We start from the raw sequence: 17122 nt of genomic DNA on the forward strand, positions 1-17122 counted from the left end.
ATAAATGTTTTTTTCCAACTTTGTTACATTTATAGGGTTTTTCTTTGATATAAATTTTCTGATGTTGAACAAAGTTTGAGCAATTGCTTCAGGGTTTGCCTCTAATACAAAATGAATACAAGATCTGTGTTACATGTAAAGTTACAACTTTGTTTATATTTGTAATGTTTGTCTTCAAAATAAATCCTCTTCAGCACTTTAAAGGCTTACATTTTCTCAAGACTCTTTTGACAGTAATTGCACTTTTAATGCTATTAAGTATAAACTCTCTGATGTTGAATAAGATGTGAGCAGATATTAATCAGTTTACTTTATATTTGTGAATTTATTTTCAAGTATAAAGGCTTTCGTGTGCAATAAGGTATGAGCATTGTGTAAGTTTTGCCACATTGTTCACACTTGTAAAAGTTTTCTCCAGTGTGAATTACCTAACCTGTAAGCAAGTATGATAACCATTTAGAGGCTCTGTTGCGTTACTCATATTTCTATGATTTCTCACCAGCACACTTTCTTTTATGTTTGGAAATATTTGCTATGTTGTCACAAGCATTGTTACAACTTTCAGGTTTGTAGAGTTTCTCTCCAGTATGAATCATCTTACGTCTGTTAAGAATAAAGGAGTTATTAAAGGCTTTGCCACATTCTTCACACTTGTAGGGTTTCTCTCCAGTATGATTTATCTTGTGTGTAGTAAGGTTTGAGGACTGGCTAAAGGCTTTGCCACATTCTTCACATTTGTAGGGTTTCTCTCCAGTATGAATTCTCTTATGTGTAGTAAGGGTTGAGGACTTTCTAAAAGCTTTGCCACATTCTTCACATTTGTAGGGTTTCTCTCCAGTATGAATTCTCTTATGTGTAGTAAGGGTTGAGGAATTGTTAAAAGCTATGCCACATTCTTCACATTTGTAGGGTTTCTCTCCACTATGAATTCTCTTATGTGTAGTAAGTGTTGAGGACTTGTTAAAAGCTTTGCCACATTCTTCACATTTGTAGGGTTTCTCTCCAGTATGAATTCTCTTATGTGTAGTAAGGGTTGAGGACTGGCTAAAAGCTTTGCCATATTCCTCACATTTGTAGGGTTTCTCTCCAGCTTGAATTCTCTTATGTGTAGTAAGGGTTGAGGACTTGCTAAAAGCTTTGCCACATTCTTCACATTTGTAGGGTTTCTCTCCACTATGAATTCTCTTATGTGTAGTAAGGGTTGAGGACTTGCTAAAAGCTTTGCCACATTCTTCACATTTGTAGGGTTTCTCTCCAGTATGAATTCTCTTATGTGTAGTAAGGTTTGAGGACTTGCTAAAAGCCTTGCCACATTCTTCACATTTGTAGGGTTTCTCCCCAGTATGAATTATCTTATGTTTCATAAGGGTTGAGGAATTGTTAAAAGCTTTGCCACATTCTTCACATTTGTAGGGTTTCTCCCCAGTATGAATTATCTTATGTTTCATAAGGGTTGAGAAATTGTTAAAAGCTTTGCCACATTCTTCACAATTGTAGGGCTTCTCTCCAGTATGAATTATCTTGTGTGTAGTAAGGTGTGAGGACTGCTTAAAGGCTTTGCCACATTCTTCACATTTGTAGGGTTTCTCTCCACTATGAATTCTCTTATGCGTAGTAAGGGTTGAGGACCCGCAAAAAGCTTTGCCACATTCCTCACATTTGTAGGGTTTCTCTCCAGTATGAATTCTCTTATGCATAGTAAGGGCTGAGGAATTGTTAAAAGCTTTGTCACATTCTTCACATTTGTAGGGTTTCTCTCCAGTATGAATTCTCTTATGTGTAGCAGGGGTTGAGGGCCTCCTAAAAGCTTTGCCACATTCTTCACATTTGTAGGGTTTCTCTCCAGTATGAATTCTCTTATGTGTAGTAAGGTTTGCAGACTGGTTAAAAGCTTTGCCACACTCCTCACATTTGTAGGGTTTCTTTCCAGTGTGAATTATCTTATGTGTAGTAAGGTGTGAAAGCCGGTTAAAGGCTTTTCCACACTCTTCACATTTGTAGGATTTCTTTCCAGTATGAATTCTTTTATGTGTAGAAAGGTTTGAGGCCTCATTGTAGGCTTTCCCACATTCTTTACATTTGTAGGGTTTCTCTCCAGTATGAATTCTTTCATGTTGAGCTAAGTGTGAAAGCACACAAAATGACTTTTCACATTCTTTACGTTGGAAAGCTTTCTTTCCAGTATGTTTTATCTTATGTCTGTCTGAATTTGAAAATTTATGAAAGACTTTCATGTATTTGTCACATTGAAATATTTTGTTTTGGGCAATTGTCAAACACTGGCTAAGTCCATTGTAACATTCTTCGCACACCTTACACTCATCCACGCTTTTACAGTATTTTCTTAGCTGTAAATTTTCAGGTCCACATTTTTTATATCTTCTCAGTATCACTTTTTGGATATAATTTTTTATGCCCTGCTTTGGCCAAAGGTCTTGGGCAAAATAAGGACATACAACTGAAAGAAATAAAAACAATAAATTACTTTACTTACTAGACTCAGATGAATATACTTTACAAATCTAACCTATAAAATGATAGACTACATCACAAGATGGCACAGCCAAATATTACATGCTGTAACATTTTCACAGCCATATAATGTAACAAAAACATACAGACCAAATTACATTTGTGAAAAATTTAAGTTAAGTGTGTGCAGTGCCCCAGGTGAGTCCAATGCAAAGAGACACATAGGAGAAAGTGAAGTCTGTTACATTTACCCTACACAGATCTTCCTGCTTCCCTATGTAACACAGTGACTTTAGAAATAAACTGCCAACTCCTGGTTTCATTTTTAAAAGACAAATAAAATAATGGCTTATACATCTTTATTTCTCAATGGCAGGGGCTTTTACAGACACTGGTTCCTGTCTCTTATTGCATAAAAGTTCTGAAAGAAATAGTGGTATTCTTTCAAATGACAGTTTGAGTGTGCTGGGATGAAAGATAAGGTACCAAAACAGATATATAGACCAATGGAACAGAACAGGGCCCTCAGAAAGAACACCACACATCTACAACCATCTGATCTCTGACAAACCTGACAAAAACAAGAGAAGGGGAAAGGATTCCCTATTTAATAAATGGTGCTGGGAAAACTGGCTAGCCATATGTAGAAAGTTGAAACTGGATCTTTTCTTTACACCTTATACCAAAATTAATTCAAGATGGATTAAAGACTTCAATGTTAGACCTAAAACCATAAAAACCCTAGAAAAAAACCTAGGCAATGCCATTCAGGACATAGGCATGGGCAAGGACTTCATGACTAAAACACCAAAAGCAATGGTGACAAAAGCCAAAATTGACAAATGGGATCTCATTAAACTAAAGAGCTTCTGCACAGCAAAAGAAACTACCATCAGAGTGAACAGGCAACCTACAGAATGAGAGAAAATTTTTACAATCTATCCATCGGACAAAGGGCTAATTTCCAGAATCTACAAGGAATTTAAAGAAATTTACAAGAAAACATCAAACAGCCCCATCAAAAAGTGAGCGAAATATATGAACAGACACTTCTCAAAAGAAGACATTTATGCAGCCAACAGACACATGAAAAAATGCTCATCATCACTGGCCATCAGAGAAATGCCCATCAAAACCACAATGAGATACCATCTCACACCAGTTAGAATGGCAATCATTAAAAAGTCAGGAAACAACAGGTGCTGGAGAGGATGTGGAGAAATAGGAACACTTTTACACTGTTGGTGGGACTGTAAACTAATTCAACCATTGTAGAAGACAGCGTGGCGATTCCTCAAGGATCTAGAACTAGAAATACCATTTGACCCAGTCATCCCATTACTGGGTATATACCCAAAGGATTATAAATCATGCTGTTATAAAGACACATGCACATGTATGTTTACTGCAGTACTGTTCACAATAGCAAAGACTTGGAACCAACCCAAATGTCCATCAATGATAGAATGGATTAAGAAAATGTGTCACATATATACCACGGAGTACTATGCAGTCATGAAAAAGGATGAGTTCATGTTTTTCACAGGGACATGGATGAAGCTGGAAACCCTCATTCTCAGCAAACTATCACAAAGACAGAAAACCAAACACTGCATGTTCTCACTCATGGGTGGGAATTCAGCAATGAGAATACATGGACACAGGGTGGGGAACATCACACACTGGGGCCTGTCGTGGGGTGGGGGCCTGGGGGACGGATAGCATTAACCACCATGGCACATGTTTACCTATGTAACAAAACTGCATGTTGTGCACATGTATCTTAGAACTTAAAGTATAACAAAAAATAAATAAATAAGAAAGGTAAGTTTTACAGCAGCATAAAGACTTACTACAGGAAACAATTGTAGCAAGTGATTATTATTTTTTTTTTTATTTTTTTTTTTTTGAGACAGAGTCTTGCTCTGTTGCCTGGGCTGGAGTGCAGTGGCCGGATCTCAGCTCACTGCAAGCTCCGCCTCCCAGGTTTACGCCATTCTCCTGCCTCAGCCTCCCGTGTAGCTGGGACTACAGGCGCCCGCCACCTTGCCCAGCTAGTTTTTTGTATTTTTTAATAGAGGCGGGGTTTCACCGTGTTAGCCAGGATGGTCTCGATCTCCTGATCTCGTGATCTGCCCGTCTCAGCCTCCCAAAGTGCTGGGATTACAGGCTTGGGCCACCGCGCCCGGCCCGATTATTGGTTATTAAGAAGAGACATGAATAGGCTGAGTGTGGTGGCTCACACCTGTAATCCTAGCACTCTGGGAGGCCAAGGTGCGTAGATCAACTGAGGTCAGGATTTTGAGACTAAGCCTGGGCAACATTGTGAAATCGTCTCTATTAAAAATACAAAAGTAGCTGAGCATGGGGTCACATGCCTGTAATCCCAGCTAAGTGGGAGACTGAGACCAGAGAATCACTTGAACCCAGGAGGTGGAGGCTGCAGTGAGCTGAGACCATGCCACTGTTCTGCAGCTTGGGTGACAGAAGCAAAACTGTTTCAAAAAAAAAAAAAAAAAAAAAAAAAGAAGAAGAAGAAGAAGGAAAATGAATAAACTCCTTTGACAAAAACTAAACACAAAATTTTAGACAAGGCACATCCTAAAAACATGTTTGAGAGACTCCCAGAATCTCTAGCCAAGATAATTGTTTTCAGACTATGTCAGAAAAAAATACATTTTAAAGACTGTGACAAGTAGCTTTTTTTAATGTCCAAATCTTAATCAAAGATTACAATGTATACAAAACAGGGCAATATAATTTCATCAAAAATATTACATAAATGTCAGACAGAAACCGTAAAAAAGATATACACATTAATTTTAAACACTAATAAACTGAATAATATCCAATGAGTGAAACAGGAACACAGTCCACTGTAGAAAATCATAAAAATGAGGATAAAAAACAAAAATATCAAAATATTAAAAAAAAAACAATTTGGAGATAAAAAATAGAAAAATAAATAATAACTGGAAAATCCTAAAAGAAAAATGATGTAGGCTGGGCGCGGTGGCTCAAGCCTGTAATCCCAGCTCTCAGGGAGGCAGAGGCGGGAGGATAGCTTGAGCCCAGGAGTTCGAGACCTCCCTGGGTAATACAGCGAGACCCCGTTCTCCACAAAAAGGAAAAGAAAAAAAAAAAAAAAACAGAAAAATGATGTAAAAATGAAGTTCAACAAACAAATTAGGATACACACAAAGATATTTATAACAAATACATATTAAGGACATTTTCAAAAATCACAGACAAGAAGAAAGTCTGAGGAGCTGCAAGATGAAAGTAATGTGTCATTTACAAACATAGTCTTATGATATAACCGTAAATTATCAACAAAAATTTTGCAAGCCAGAAAGAAACTGTGTGACACAAAATCCTGTGGGGGGGGGGGGGTCGGGGAGAAAAAAACTGTTATGAAGTGAGAATAATACCATCAACAAATCTGTCCTGCCAAATAAAAAGAAAGAAACCGGCCAGGCGCAGTGGCTCAAGCCTGTAATCCCAGCACTTTGGGAGGCCGAGAGGGGCAGATCACGAGGTCAGGAGATCGAGACCATCCTGGCTAACATGGTGAAACCCCGTCTCTACTAAAAAATACAAAAAACTAGCCAGGCGAGGTGGCGGGCGCCTGTAGTCCCAGCTACTCGGGGGGCTGAGGCAGGAGAATGGCGTGATCCCGGGAGGCGGAGCTTGCAGTGAGCCGAGATCCGGCCACTGCACACTCCAGCCTGGGCGACAGAGCAAGACTCCATCTCAAAAAAAAAAAAAAAAAGAAAGAAAGAAACCTTCCAAAACAACCAAATTCTGAAAAAGTATATTAGCACTGCATATGCCCTACATATAAAAGATGATGAAAGCAGCTCCTTAACCTGCAAGTTAAAGGATTAAAAAAAAAAAAAAAAACACATAATCAAATAAAAATACATTATTTTCTGGGAAAGATATGCACATACACAAAAACAGAATCTTGTGGCATTATCATAATGGTCCAGAAAACATTTTAAATTATTTTCTAAATTTTGAAAAATAAAAGCACAGAAATTATAAACATCTGTTAATGAATATACAATGTATAAACATAATTAGCAACATCAATCACAAATTTCAGGGCAGATGTAATGAGGAAGAATTTTTTATTCAACTGAAGTTGATTTTGTACCAAATTAAAAATATACTGTTGTTTCTTATAGAGGTTTTATGAAAGCCCCAAGGTACCACAAAAAAAAAAAAAAAATCTGTACAAATATACAAAAGTGAATTAGAAATAAGTAAAAGCATATCAATATAAAAATCGAAAAGACACAAAGACAGAGAGAAAATGAGAAACAAAGATGCAGGAATCAAATAAAATAATTAAAAACATAACAGTAAGTCTTTTTCAATTATTTAAATACGTATATATAATTAAGTTTCAAATCAAGAGACATTTTCAAAAGTAGATTTATTAAAAATTTTAAAAACCAAGATCCAACTTTTTTTTTCTACAAAAGTCAGTAGAGATCTAATGATAAAAAACACTAAAAGGGGCAAGATGGAAGAATACATTTCATGCAAATATTAATCAAAAGAGAGCAGAAGAAATCAATATTATGCAAGCTACATCTTAAGTTAAAAACTGTCGTATTTTATAAAATGTAGTTGAAGTCAAAACTCCAAGGAGACAAAAAAGGACATTAGAACTTACAGATTTAGGCTGGACATGGTGGCTCATGCCTCTAATCCAAGCACTTTGGGAGGCCGAAGCAGGTGGATCACTTGAAGTCCGGAGTTCGAGACTGGCCTAGCCAACATGGTGAAACCCTGTCTCTACTAAAAATATAAAAATTAGCCAGGCATGGTGGTGGACACCTGAAATCCTAGCTACTTGGGAGGTTGAGGCAGGAGAATCGCTTGAACCCAGGAGGCAGAGGTTGCAGTAAGCCAAGATCACACCACTGCACTCTAGCCTGGGACGCAGAGTGAGACTCTGTCTCAAAAAAAAAAAAAAAAAAAAAAAAAAAAAAAAACACAAAAAGAAAAACTTTAGATTTACTCACTGAGAACCTATGACAAATTTGTTTATGTGTGTGTGTGTGTCTGTATCTCACATTAGGGGTCCAAACATATAAAGCAAATATTGACAGAATAACAGAGACACAGAGAGAGCAACATGATTACAGTAGGATATTTCAATACTGCACTTTCTGTAATAAAAATTAAATGAGAATATTAGTAAGGGAATAGAGGGCTTCCAGGCAGTATAAGATAATTATTTCTAACAGAGGTATAGAAAACACTCAACACCAGAACACACATGGTTCTCAATAGCTAATACAACATTTTCCTTGATAGACCACCTCTTATGCCAAAAAACAAAAGAAAATAAGTCTTACCAAATTTTTTAAAACTGAAATTTTATAAATTACTTTCTATAACCAAAATGAAATGAGTATACAACAATAAGAGAAAAAAACTGAAAAATTAACAAATATATAGAAATTAACACACTCTTGAGCATGCTCTTGTGAAAGGTTGAAAAAGGTAATATTGTAAAGATGTCCATCCTGCTCAATACAATCTACAGATTTAACACAATGTTTTTCAAATTTCTCATTACATTTTTGAAGAAACAGAAACAGCAATCCCTCGAGTATACATAATCTCTACAGACAATAAAGTACCCAAAAATATTAAAAATGAAACAAAACAATATTGGAGGCATTACAGTTCCTGATTTCAAAACACATTACAAAGCTACAGAATTAAAACAATTTGGTATGAGTATAAAGGTGAAAAAGTAGACTAATAAAATAGAATGCAGGACATATATAAACTCTCACATCCATGGTCACATAAAGAGTCATTTGCATACCCACAATTATTTTAGCATTGTTACTAAAAGCCAATAGGTAAAAGCAAGGCAGATTTCAGTCACCAAATTGTTCAGCGATATAATTTGAAACATAAAAATACCAAAATATTACTCAGTTTGAAAAAAAGCAGGAAATATTCTAACAACTATAAAGGTAAATCTTAATGACTTTATGCAAAATAAAATAAGCCAGCCACAAACAAGAGATTTTATGAGACATATAAAGCAGTTATACTCTTAGAAACAGAAAGCAGAATGGTATTTGAAAAGTGCCAGGAAATGGGAAACATTGGTAGTTGTTTAATGCATATTGTAAAATTTCTAGAAGTCTTTTATAAAACAGTGTAAATATACTTCACATGCCTGAAATGTACCGTGTTTTTGAGTCAGGGTCTTACTCTGCCACTCAAGCTGGGGTGCATGGCACAATTATGGCTCACTGCAGCCTCAAACTTCCAGGTTCAAATAATCCTCCCTCCTCAATCTTCCAAGTAGATAGGATCACAGCACCATGTCTGGCTATTTTTAAGTGCTTTACAGAGATGAGGTTTCCATATGTCTTCCAGGATGTTCTCAAGCTTTTGGGCTCAAGCAGTCTTCCTGCCTTGGCCTCCCAAAATCCGGGGATTACAGATGTGAACCACCACCGTGACTGGCCGTGAAATGTACATTTAAATAGATTTAAGATGGTAAATTTTAGGTTATGTTTGTACAATTGATTTTTAGAAGAATAAATGAAAAAGATTCAGAATTATAAATCTTCCCAAAAATTATCTTTCAGTCACAAGTGTTTCTCTCTCACATAGGAAGTATATTTATTATTAAACACAAGGTGAAAATAAGAATATTTCCATGACTACTCATTTAGATAAGATAAAGCCACCATTAAAAATCAGCTAAGAAAAAAATATATACAAGATTAGCCATAACCAAAATTGGGGTTATATTTATAGATAAAAACATACACACATGTAATCAGATTGTAATAGACATATGGCTGATTTATGTCTTAAACCCCACACTGACTTCCATGTAAAAACAGAATTTCAAATTGTATAAAATTGTAAAACCACAAAACATAATAACCTTATGTTAAGAAACCTACACTGAAAAAACACACTAATATGAAACTACAAAATAATAATAAATGTTTACTCATAAAATCTGGTATGCAACTGGATGTAGCATTAATAAAGAATTTGTGTAGGTAACTGGAATACTTTACTGTAACTGTGAATTCACTGAAGGTGGCTATTTTGAATCACTGGCATGCACTGTAATGCAGTAGTTTCAGATAAAATGCAGCATAATCATCAACAGAAGGTTCTAATGACAAAGTGATAAATAAGCATTTTAACAAATAAGATCATTTCTAAGTTTTAAATATATGCTATTCTTATGCAAAATAAAACTCTAATCCAAATTTAGAAGCAAAAAATAGCCTTACATTGGTAAATAAAGAAAAAATATGTATTATTTTGCAGAATATGGTCAGGGCCTCTGAAATACAAAACAAATATTTGGGAACAAATTATGTCATTTTTTAGGTATTGGCTGACAAAAGTGAGTGAAAATCCTGTCATCTTTTTTTGCCTGCCTATATTTCCTTTTTGTCTGCCTACTAATTATCTAATTCACTTCAGACATAACATGTAAATTTTAGTATATTGTCCTAAATGTCTAAATCTAAAATTACAGACAAAATTGAAATAGAAAATAGAAAGTCAAAATGTACAGGAGAGTGACATCGCTAACATGGAAAAATAAAAGGTGCCTTATTTGCTTATTTTCTGACAGCAAGAAAATTCATCAGCCTCACAAAATGCCTTTATGAGAGAAACAGGAATCATGACTCAGACCTGTAATGAGAAATGCTTTAGCACAGAACTTCAAGATCAACCTGGGTTATGCAGCAAGAACCCATCTCCAAAATAAGTGCCCTTAAAAGAGGTTTGAGATCTAGGGAGGGAGTTGTGAAACTCTGCTAATGCCCAAGATTGAGGAATATTCTTTTCAGAAGGCAGGCTTTCATTCAGGTGGCAAACTACAGGACCTCTGTTCTTGGCTACCGACCAGAAAATGGCTCACCAAACTTGGTCACACTGAGAATTCTGAACTTACCCTGTAATCATCCCAAACTCCTCCCAGCCACAGTCTGGGAGAGGTCTTGCCCTTCCAGAGGCCTGGAGAGAGATACCCATTTATAGCCATGCAGCACACCTGCAGGCCTTGGCCCTTACTGTGGTCCCTGAAGCAGTTCCATGACTCAGTTTTATCACCCTGAGCCAAAGTTCATGGCAAGTTCTGCCTATGTAGAAACCCACACAGTGAGCATGGGAAATCCTCTCTGGTACTCAGTGAAAGCCAAACTCATCTACATCCCAATATAAAGCCTACCATATGCAGACCCAAGTGCAGAAACCTGCCCTAGCATCTGCCCTACAGAGCAAAGTCCTGAAGGATATGCACTCTGTCCAAAAATAAAATGAGAATTACAACTACCCAAGCCCTTGTAACAAGCCAACTAAAGGTGGACCCTAATGCAGACCCAGCAGCCTTTGTAAACAAGCTACTACCCCTCTCCACTACAAACCCATAGGACATCCCATCACTCTGGGGGCTCAACAAAAGATCTTTACTTTCTGAAACCAATTTACAAAAACTTGAAGAGGGCCGGGTGCGGTGGCTCACGCCTGTAATCCCAGAACTTGGGGAGGCCAAGGTGGGAGGAATATAAGGTCTAGGAGTTCGAGACCAGCCTGGCCAATATGGTGACACCCCATCTCTACTAAAAATACAAAAAAATTAGCCAGGTATGGTGGCGGGCACCTGTAAACCCAGCTACTCAGGAGGCTGAGGCAGAAGAATTGCTTGAACCCAGGAGGCAGAGGTTGCAGTGAGCCGAGATCGTGCCACTGCACTCCAGCCTGGGTGATAGAGCGAGACTCCATCTCAAAAAAAAAAAAAAAAAAAAAGAACAGAAAATACAATTCTCACATAGAATTACAATAAACTTTGAATAGTCAAAGCAATCCTGAAAAAAAAAAAGGACAAAGCAAAACATCATACTTTATTATAATTTCAAACTATACTTCAAGAGGATAAGACAGAATACAATGTGCAGAAAAATTAGCAATAAAAAACCAATGGAACAGAAACCACTACTCTCACATATTTAGGACATGATGTAAAAAGAGAACTTAAAAAACAGTTTAACACAGAGTTCCTCAAAAGTATGCAGATTATCTGTGTTTTCAAAAACAAGCAGTCAGATTTTGCAGTCTCCTATATGCCACGAAGAGGACTGTCTTGGCTGTCACTGTAAACTTGAAGGAAGGTCACGAAAGGGAAAGTAAAATCTTTAGCAATTTTACAAAGATAAGACAGAAGATGCTTCTTTGTGAGAGCAAAATAAAAAAAAAAAAATCAGGCTTCCTAGAAACTATTTCCTTTAGAACACAGATTTCAAATCATTTTAAGGACTTTTCTTTTTTCTGCTTTGGACCTCACACCTGTGATGTCTGTTGTATTCACTTTCACTCTCACCTACCTGGGGGTGCAGCTCCCATCTTATGTCTCTTCACATTCCAAGGTTCTTTTCCTTGCTCCAGACAGGTGATCAGGCCTGGCTTAGAGGCAGCAATACCTGTTTTATTAAAAATAACCTGAATCGTGCTCATATTCTCCAATTATCAATTTAGTAGTGTGTTCAGTAAAAATGATGTAATAGAATATTCTAGTAAATTAATTCCAAAATACTAATTTACAACAAAAAAATTTAAATATTTAGGAAATATTTTAATTTTGTATGTTCTTAATTTTACTACCTGGTACTACTAAATCAAAAATTGGTAGTGGCAATTACATTTTCAGATGTGGGCAACAGTATGTTATGCCACTAAATTTCTAAAATTAACACTAATCCAGAGTGAAGGACACAGATCAGCTCAGGAGTGTGGAAAGTTCAGGTCAAAATGAAACATCTTGAAATTCCTTTCTACATAGACAAAGCTTAAAGTTAAAAAAACAAAAACAAAAAACAGAGATCTGAAAGCATAAATAGCCAAAAACCATTCTACAAAAAAGAGAAATAAAACTTATAGGGTATATTAGGGAATTGTGTACTGAAGTTATCCTCACCCAGGAAGACCAGGTTTCTGTAGTTCTCTAACATCACATTCCTATATAAATTCTGCTGTGCAGTGTCCAGGCATTGCCACTCCTCCAGAGAGAATTCTACGGCCACATCCCTAAATGTCAACACTCCCTGAAAAACATACAAACACACACACACACGCATATTTATTATGTGGCCATGAACAGAATTTTTAATTTGACTCAAGGTAAAACAAGAGTAAAGAGAACTGGTTCTTACTTATAGGAGTGACTGAAAATATTTAATAAATAACTTTCCTTTGTTTTTTTTTTTTTTTTTTTTTTTGAGAAGGAGTCTCGCTCTGTTGCCCAGGCTGGAGTGCGGTGGCACGATCTCGGCTCACTGCAAGTTCCGCCTCCCAGGTTTACGCCATTCTCCTGCCTCAGCCTCCCCAGTAGCTGGGACTAGAGGCGCCTGCCACCTCGCCTGGCTAGTTTTTTTTTCTATTTATTTTATAGTAGAGACGGGGTTTCACCGTGTTAGCCAGGATGGTCTCAATCTCCTGACCTCGTGATTCGCCCATCTCGGCCTCCTATAGTGCTGGGACTACAGGCTTGAGCCACCGCGCCCGGCTAAATAAGCATTTTCTTAATCCTGTTCTGCATACAGCAAATGGAGAACAGAGATGGAACCGCAACATCACATGCTCTCCGTCTTTAGTAAGGACCCCAGCTTTTCCCCAATAGGAATACTGAGTATCCACACCTTTCCATGTTCCACAGCCATGAAATAAAAATTCTTAATATTGCAGTTCATAAATTCATGATGAGAATTCTTTATGACATATAAGAAGCCATGATGTTGAGAATGTAGAGAAGACTCTGGTATACAGGAAAGAAATATTTTTCAGATCCCCTTGACTATAATAAGAACTAAAAAGTAGTTAAAACAAACTCATTAGGAAGAGAAAGCACAAGTAGAAAAGTAAAGCTCTGCAAGTATTGAACACATGGCATTCCAGGAGGCAGAGTGGACCAGCTCTTCACCTGAGACATGTTTAGCTTAAAAAGAAAAACAAAACAAACAAACAAACAAAAATTTTTAGGGGCGGGGCAAAGATGGCCAACTAGAAGCAGCGGCGATCAGAGGCTCCTGCCGAAAAGAACCATAATGGCCTGTGCATCCTGCACTGGCACCTGAGGTATCCAGGTTCTCTCATCAGAACTGACTAGGCAGCTGGCATGGCCCATGGAGAGGAAGAAAGAAGAGTGTGGTGCAGCCACCCACCTGACAGCCGCACAGGGCAGGGGAGCCCCCAACCTCCTGCCAAGGGAGGGGGTGAATGAGTGTGCTACTTAGCTGACAAAACCATGCTTTTTCCAAGGAACTGTGCAACCCACAGACTGAAAGATTTCACTCAGGAACCCATGCCACCAGGACCTACGGTCCCAACCCCAGAGCTGTGCAGATTCTCAACAGCCTCTCAGCTAAAATCGGTTTCAGCCTGCTGAGTTCCCAGGGGAGGGGTGACCAGCACCACAGCTGTGGCTGCCTGCTGTCTAAGCCATTTGAGCTCCTGGGGGTGGGGCAGCAACCAGTACTGGGACTGACAGCTGTCTAACACACTAGGCCCCCTGGGCAGGGGAAGGGTGGCAGCCATCTCTATAGCTCCTGGCAGTGCTTTTCCCCTGCTGGAGACAGGGATGCTGGATGGCTTGGTTCTAAGAGGTGTCCCCCACAGCCCAACACACCGGCTGTGCCAGACTGCAGCTACAGCACCTCTTTAGGCCTGACTCTGACCCATCCCTCCTCACTTTGTGGGGCCACCCTGCAGGAACTCCAACAGCTTCAGCCAGAGGCTCAGGGACAGAACTCTGATCTCCCTGGGCCTGAGTCCCTAAGGGGAGAGGTGACTGCAGTCTCTGTGGACGAGCAGACTTAGCTTTTCCTTCTGCTAATTCTAAGGAATCCAAGCAACCCAGAGAAGTGGGTTTAACCCCAGTGAAGCATACCCCCTCCACCAAGGGACAATAAAAGTGCTTCATTAAATGGGTCCTGTTCCTCGTGCCACCCAAATGGGTGAGATACTCCAACAGGGGTTGTCAGACACCCTATACAGCTGTGTTCCTACTGGCATCAGATTGGTGGTCCTTGAGGTCAGACATTCCAGAGGAAGGAGAAGGCATCCATCTTTGCTGTTCTCCAGCCTCCTTGAGTATTATCTCCAGGTGCAGGAGTGAACCAGATAAATAGGGCCTAAAGTGAACCCCCAGCAAACCACAGCAACCATACAGAAGAGGGACCTGACCACTGAAAGAAAAACAAACAGAAATGAACAACAGCAACAAAAAAGTCCCCACAAGAACCCCATCCAAGAGTCAGCAGCCTCAAAGATCGAAACTAGACAAACTCATGAAGATGAGAAAGAATCAATGAAAACAACGCTGAAGCCAGGTGCGGTGGCTCATGCCTGTAATCCCAGCACTTTAGGAGGCCGAGGCGGGTGGATCATGAGGTCAGGAGATCGAGACCATCCTGGCTAACACGGTGAAACCCCGTCTCTACTAAAAACCACAAAAAAATTAGCCGGGCATGGTAGCAGGCACCTGTAGTCCCAGCTACTCGTGAAGCTGAGTCAGGAGAATTATGTGAACTTGGGAGGCGGCGCTTGCAGTGAGCCGAGATTGCGCCAATGCACTCCAGCTTGGGCGACAGAGCGAGACTCCATCTCAAAAAAAAAAAAAAAAAAGAAAAAGAAAGAAAAGTAAAAAGAAAAAAACACTGAAAACACAAAAGGCAAGAGTGCCTTATCTCCAAATGATTGCAATGCCTCTCCAGCAAGGGTGCAGAACTGGATGGAGAATAAGATAGACAAATTGACAGAAGTAGGCTTCAGAAGATGGGTAATAACAAACTGCACTGAGCTAAAGGAGCACGTTCTAACTGAATACAAAGAAGCTAAGAACCTTGATAAAAAGTTAGAGAGAGGAGCTGCTAACTAGAATAACCAGTTGAGATAGAGTCTCACTGCACTTCACCCAGGCTGGAGTGCAGTGGTGGGATCTTGGCTCACTGCAACCTCCACCTCCCGGGTTCAAGCGATTCTGCTGCCTCAGCCTCTGGAGTAGCTGGGATTACAGGCACCTGCTACCATGACCAGCTAATTTTTCTATGTTTAGTAGAGACAGGTTTCATCATGCTGGCCAAGTTGGTTTTGATGTCTTAACCTCAGGTGATCCCCCCACCTTGGCTTCTCAAAGTGCTGGGATTACAGGTGTGAGCCACTGTGCCCGGCCCTATTTTGTTAATTTTTTCAAAATACATCTCCTAGATTTATTGATTTTTTTTTTGGAGGGTTTTTCATTTCTCAGCTGGGCATGGTGGCTCACACCTGTAACCCTAGCACTTTGGGAGGCCAAGGCGGGTGGATCACAAGGTCAGGAGTTCAAGACCAGACTGGCGAACAAGGTGAAACCCTATCTCTACTAAAAATCCAAAATTTAGCTGGAGTGGTGGCTCATGCCTGTACTCCTAGCTACTCAGGAAGTTGAGGCAGAAGAATCGCTTGAACGTGGGAGGCAGAGGTTGCAGTGAGCCAAGATAGTGCCACTGTACTCCAATCTGGGTAACAGAGTGAGACTCTGTCTCAAAAAAATAAAAAATAAATAAAAACTTAAACAAAACAAAACTGGCAAACCGAATCCAGCAGCACATCAGAAAACATCCACCAGGCCGGGCATGGTAATCCTACCACTTTGGGAGGTCGAGGCAGGCAGATCACCTGAGGACAGGAGATCAAGACCAGCCTGACCAACATGGAGTAACCCTGCCTCTACTAAAAATACAAAAAATTAGCCAGGCGTGGTGGCGCATGCCTGTAATCCCAGCTACTCGAGAGGCTGAGGCAAGAGAGGCAAGAACCCGGGAGGCAGATGTTGCGGTGAGCCGAGATCACGCCACTGCACCGGGCAACAAGAGCGAAACTCTGTTCCGAAAAACAACAACAAGAACAACAAAAAACTGATCCACCATGATCAAATCGGCTTCACCCCTGTGATGCAGGGCTGGTTCAACATATGCAAATCAATAAACAAAATTCATGACATAAACAGAACTAAAGACAAAAACCACATGATTATCTCAATAGATGCAGAAAACGCCTTTGATATAATTCAACTTTCTTTCATGTTAAGAACTCTCAATAAACCAGGTGTTGAGGGAATATATCTCAAAACAATAAGACCTTTTGTGACAAACCCACAGTCAATGTCATATTGAATGGGAAAATGCTAGAAGCATTCTCTGAAAAGGATGACAAGACAAGGATGCCCTTTCTCACCATTCCTATTGAACATAGTATTGGAAGTTATGGCCAGGGCAATCAGACAGGGGAAAGAAATAGAGTACTCAAATAGAAAAAGAGGAAGTCAAATCGTCTCTGTTTGCAGATGACATTATTCTATATTTAGAAAATTCCATCATCTCAGCCTAAAAATTCCTTAAGCTGATAAATAACTTCAGCAAAGTCTCAGGATACAAAATCAATGTGCAAAAATCACAGGCATTCCTATAAGCCAACAATAGACCATCAGAGAGCCAAATCATAAACAAACATCACCACTGCTACAAAAAGAATAAAATATCTAAAAATACAGCTAACAAGGAATGTGAAGGACCTCTTCAAGGAGAACTACAAACCACTG

At 39.1% G+C, this 17122-nt stretch overlaps 1 protein-coding gene across 1 annotated transcript in view; it reads right to left on the reverse strand.

Annotated features, from left to right (window-relative positions):
* Positions 1-393: 393 nt before the first annotated feature.
* LOC104673841 (zinc finger protein 98-like) overlaps positions 394-17122 on the reverse strand; it is a 40489-nt gene continuing 23760 nt past the window's right edge. Inside the window, exons 2-6 of the mRNA XM_030942590.1 lie at positions 12464-12590; positions 11874-11969; positions 1862-2458; positions 674-1777; positions 394-419 (exon numbers count right to left, since the gene is read on the reverse strand). Coding sequence (XP_030798450.1) covers positions 394-419; positions 674-1777; positions 1862-2458; positions 11874-11969; positions 12464-12590 — 1950 coding nt within the window. The remainder of the gene's footprint in view (positions 420-673; positions 1778-1861; positions 2459-11873; positions 11970-12463; positions 12591-17122) is intronic.

Source organism: Rhinopithecus roxellana, chromosome 12 (genome assembly GCF_007565055.1).
Source record: "Rhinopithecus roxellana isolate Shanxi Qingling chromosome 12, ASM756505v1, whole genome shotgun sequence".
Classification (NCBI taxonomy): Eukaryota; Metazoa; Chordata; class Mammalia; order Primates; family Cercopithecidae; genus Rhinopithecus; species Rhinopithecus roxellana.